The sequence below is a fragment of the Montipora foliosa genome, chromosome 14 (genome assembly GCF_036669935.1).
Source record: "Montipora foliosa isolate CH-2021 chromosome 14, ASM3666993v2, whole genome shotgun sequence".
Classification (NCBI taxonomy): Eukaryota; Metazoa; Cnidaria; class Anthozoa; order Scleractinia; family Acroporidae; genus Montipora; species Montipora foliosa.
In genome coordinates, this window is record NC_090882.1 from 11,617,760 (window position 1) to 11,622,814 (window position 5,055).

A 5,055-nucleotide genomic window follows, 5' to 3' on the forward strand; every position below is an offset into this window, starting at 1 on the left:
TTGCCTTAGACTTACTTGTTCAACACATAAAAAAAATTGCCCCATTCCAAAAAGAGGATTTTAAAAATTCTGTTCTGGCCTAATACAGTAAAGTGCTGTTGAAATTAAATTATTGGGGTTTACATATGATAACTGGAGGAGGAAGTGTGGCCCAGTGGTTAGGGTGCTTGCCTTGAGATCTTAACAGTAAGGGTTAGGGTTAGGTGTATATTACAGAAATAGGAAATTTTTGCATACAGGCCATTACAAAAAAAGATAGAACCAGTAGTGGTATCTCTGGATGTGATGCCAAAGCATCTACTATGACAATGTAATTAAGAATGTGGCCAGATCACTTATACTACATTGTATCACCTGGCTGTCAGATACCAGTTTCCCCCTCTAAAGGCACTGAGGGAGATCCTTTCCTAGTGCTAGCTCTGTTCCTTCTTAGTGTTCATTTGGCCATGAAGAATATACATTTGACAATAAAGTCATTTATTTCTTCCATGTGACTTTTTGCACTCACATTGGAGTAAAAACAACACCAGACAATTTGCACTATCCTGGAATGATGCAACCAAAATAATTTCTTTGCCAGGTGAACCAGCCATTGTTACTGTATGTATGCACCAAAAATGGAATGTACAATCCAGACAAAACTTATGAGATGTTTTTAATTGTATGTGTACATTTCAAAGAATCCAAACTACAATAATTTTTGGTCAAAAATAAGAAAGGCGTAACATGACATCATTGTAAACAAAACCACAAAAACTGCACCCAACACTTCCAAACAATTAACGTTATCACTTAATGCCTACCAACAAAGATTGCTATAGACTTCAAGCCTCAACCACAAAGACCTACCCAAACATGTCCCACATTACAGCCATAGAAAGGCCCCACTCTTCCCTTAAACTTATTCAAGACTCTCATTGCACAAACTGAAAGAGAAGGGATTGCTCTTATGCGACTAGTTGAAACACTCGACAGATACCACAGAGAGGGTTCCAAATGCTGCCAGTACTCAATTTACCCAACGAATCAACTAGTACCAACAGAAGCAATGGTTTTTACAATTTTAGCATTAAAAATTAAGAAATCTTTGATTTGAGTAAAATCGTGTACATACAAAATTTAAATCAAAGGTTTCAACGAGGTATAGACCACACTCAGTTATCATAAATGGTTGAATACATGGGTGGCTGTATCTAAAGGCTCAGTTTAGAGGAATGCCTTATTTTGTCCAATCCAATGGGGTTAGTGTTAGCCAAGCGAGACTACATCTATCTATCTATGTAACAATGAACAGCTCACACCAAAACTTCAGTATTTTTGTGAAAGTCATCACTAACAAGCAGCTATGTGCAGATGAATGAAGGGGTAGTTTCTAAAGAAACTGTGGTGCTGCGTCGGTGGGGAAGTAGTATACAAAAATTTGGTTTATCAACGGAGTTGATAATGTAAATTGACCACCGTACAGAGATTCTAAAAGCTGACGTTTCGAGCGTTAGCCCTTAGCCCGTTTCGAGCGTTAGCCCTTCGTTTCGAGCGTTAGCCCTTTGGATTCGCTCTGACGAAGGGCTAACGCTCGAAACGTCAGCTTTTAGAATCTCTGTACGGTGGTCAATTTACATTATCAACTCCGTTGATAAACCAAATTTTTGTAAGCTATGTGCAGAGCTTTGTTCTTCCAAAAATAAGGTCTTAATCTACTTCCTCAATGGTAGGCCCTCCTGATGATCCAGATGTAGGAGCCCCACCCTCCTGGGTAAAGCTCCCAGACCCTGGAGTGGCACCGCCGGCACTCTGATACAGCTTAGTAATAATTGGATTACAGATACTCTCAAGCTCCTTCTGCCGTCTCTCATACAATTCCTTGCTTGCGTCAGGTTGAGTATCCAGCCAGCTCACCACTTCATTGCACTTGTCAAGTATCAATTTTTGGTCACTTTCTGAAATCTTGTCCTTCACCTGCAAAGTTTAAAAGCCTTTCGTTGCATGGAGAAGGAGACATTAATCTTCACAGATGCTTACCGGATTGTTTTGAAATTGGCTTTGACAAAGGGCTAACACTCAAAACATCACCTTACAAATCTTTGTTACGGTGGTTAGTAATTTACTTTTCTTGAAGCTTGTTTGATAAAACCAAATTTTCATGTTTTGTTCAAAAACTTGAATCTCAAATGTCATAAAAAAACTAAATATTATTGATTTTTATGTATATGCTTTACTACTGTGCACTCTTGGCAGTTCACCATTTCTTTCCTGTGACATCAAAGAAGCCCTAAAGGCATTTACACACCCGCTGAATTTTTGTTGAACCATTCCCATAAAAGTTTCTTAAATAATAACTAAACTTATCTCTCTCCGATAATATTCGCTACTTTCATCAGCATTAATTTTGTGAACCAACACTCACCTTGTCATCTTCCACTGTGCTTTTCATGTGATAAGCATAACTCTCCAATGAATTCTTGGCCTGAATTTTGTCACGTTGAGCATCGTCGTCTGCTTTGTACCTCTCTGCTTCACGCACCATACGATCAATATCATCCTTGGAGAGTCGTCCCTTGTCATTAGTAATGGTGATTTTGTTTTCACGTCCTGTGCTCTTGTCTACCGCTGAAACGTTAAGGATGCCATTTGCATCTATGTCATAGGTGACTTCAATCTGTGGCACTCCACGAGGAGCAGGTGGGATGCCAGACAGCTCAAACTTTCCCAAAAGGTTGTTGCTTGTGGTCATTCCTCTTTCTCCTTCAAACACCTAAATACAAATACAGTAAGGTAAAAAGTCAGTTCCACATGTACCTACCTATTCAGTAGTTATAGAGGGATCAGACATTAGCTGTGGTCATACTACAGACCTTATACCAAGTGAAACTTTAATAATTTTTTACAGTAAACTGAATTTTCCCAGTGCGCTAGATTTTCCCAAGATACCAGTGAAAGTTTATCCTCTGCAGCTTGCATATATCTCAAGAATGACAGTTTTGCTTGACAACCAACCCCAAAGCATTAGCTAGGGAAAATTGAAAACCTGAGGTAGAAAATCAATGAACACTCATTGTCAGAGATATGAGGAAAGAACTTGACACCACATTATGTGAATTGACACTCGTTAAATTTGCTAGTAAGTTTGAACAGGATGTAGTAATTTAAAGCTAGATTGCCAGTCTCTTTGATTAGGGATTAAAAAGAATTTTCTTCTTGTAGATGCTATTTAAAACAGATTTTCAACAAAGGATTTTATTTCCAATGGGTATTTTATCCAACTGTCAGTGAGGTAGAAGCCAAAATGTATCAGCTGATCAATCTAAAATACATTTAAATTATGTACTTCAATGTACCGTTGCACCAATGAACATAAAGTCTGTGTGACAACCTTAGGGGAAGATGTCATTTGTGTGACCTTTCCAGATTTTCTCACCCAGTTAAAATGAAATCTGTTGCTGGTTGTACACAAGACTCAAGGCCATAAAATAGAGAGATCAAAATAGTTCTTGAAACATTGAGTGCACTTTAGGTGGGTGGGTGCTTGGAAACCAGCTGCAATATTTGACGAAATAACCAAACATATAGCCGTAAAAAGTAAATTTCAATGCATGTTAAGGGTTAGCTTCAGTCCTTTAGCTGACAATTACCTGGATGAGTACACTGGTCTGGTTATCAGAGTATGTTGTAAAGGTTTGTGTTTGTTTCGTGGGTATAGTTGTGTTACGCTTGATCAGGACTGTCATCACCCCACCAGCAGTCTCAATCCCAAGAGACAAGGGTGTCACATCCAAAAGGAGTAAATCCTGGACCTCACTACTCTTGTCGCCATGAAGAATGGCAGCTTGAACAGCAGCCCCATACGCCACAGCTTCGTCTGGGTTAATGCTCTTATTCAGCTCTTTGTTGTCAAAAAACTTCTGCAAATGTTCCTGGATCTTTGGAATTCTTGTTGAACCTCCCACTAAAACAACCTCGTCAACCTCTTTCTTGCTTAGACCAGCATCGCTCAGAGCCTGCTGAACTGGCTTTAAGGTGCCCCTAAAGTAATCGTTATTCAAATCCTCAAACTTTGCACGGCTAAGTGTAGTGTAAAAGTCAATCCCCTCAAAGAGGGAATCTATTTCGATGCTGCTGCTTGCACTGGAAGACAGGGTTCTCTTTGCCCGTTCACAAGCTGTCCGCAACCTGCGCAATGCACGTTTGTTTGATGACAAGTCTTTTTTGTACTTTTTCTTGAAATCTTCAACAAAGAAGTTCACAACATTATTGTCAAAGTCCTCTCCTCCCAAATGTGTGTCACCTGCTGTTGACTTGACTTCAAAGATTCCTTCTTCAATGCTCAGAATGGATACATCAAATGTCCCTCCTCCAAGATCAAAGATGAGAACATTGCGCTCAGAGCCAACTTTCTTGTCAAGACCATAAGCAATAGCAGCAGCAGTTGGTTCATTGATAATGCGGAGGACATTCAGGCCAGCAATCACACCTAGACAACAAGAAATAAGTTCGACCACAAAAAAATTAGATGTCATCACATTTTAGATCAGACCGTTACACAATTAAAAAATTGTAGGGTCGCAGCCAGGATGAGTTAGGATAACAACTTGCGATAAAAGCTTAATATTTTTAGCCAGAGAACGTCCATTCAAGTTTGTTACAAACTACAAACTCCTTTACGCTGTCAATCTATATTATCTATGCTTATCTTAGGTGTGAGTCAAGGCTAGTGGCTCTTCCCATACCCAACTACCACAGCAGTCCCCCTACCCACATCCCAACAGAGACATTACCAGCATCTTTGGTGGCCTGACGCTGAGAGTCATTAAAGTAGGCAGGCACGGTAACAACAGCATCTGTTATTGTTTTTCCAAGATAGCCTTCTGCTACTTCTTTCATCTTTGTTAACACCATGGAGGAAATCTGTCAGGATGAGTTAATATGAAATCGGAAGATTATATATAATGGCGTAAAAAAGAAAATTAGCTGCCCCTTTTGTCTTTAATTAAGCTTTCAAAGAGGCTGACTGAAGTTGAAGACAACCTGAAGGCTCCTATTTCTTTGGCTTCTACCATA

The 5,055-nt window shown here is 39.5% G+C and overlaps 1 protein-coding gene across 1 annotated transcript in view; it reads right to left on the reverse strand.

Annotated features, from left to right (window-relative positions):
• Positions 1 to 636: 636 nt before the first annotated feature.
• The window catches only part of LOC137985524 (heat shock cognate 71 kDa protein-like), an 8,811-nt gene continuing 4,392 nt past the window's right edge, over positions 637 to 5,055 (reverse strand). The window contains exons 4-7 of the mRNA XM_068833144.1: positions 4,773 to 4,902; positions 3,630 to 4,468; positions 2,405 to 2,752; positions 637 to 1,956 (exon numbers count right to left, since the gene is read on the reverse strand). Coding sequence (XP_068689245.1) covers positions 1,690 to 1,956; positions 2,405 to 2,752; positions 3,630 to 4,468; positions 4,773 to 4,902 — 1,584 coding nt within the window. The 3' untranslated portion in view covers positions 637 to 1,689. The remainder of the gene's footprint in view (positions 1,957 to 2,404; positions 2,753 to 3,629; positions 4,469 to 4,772; positions 4,903 to 5,055) is intronic.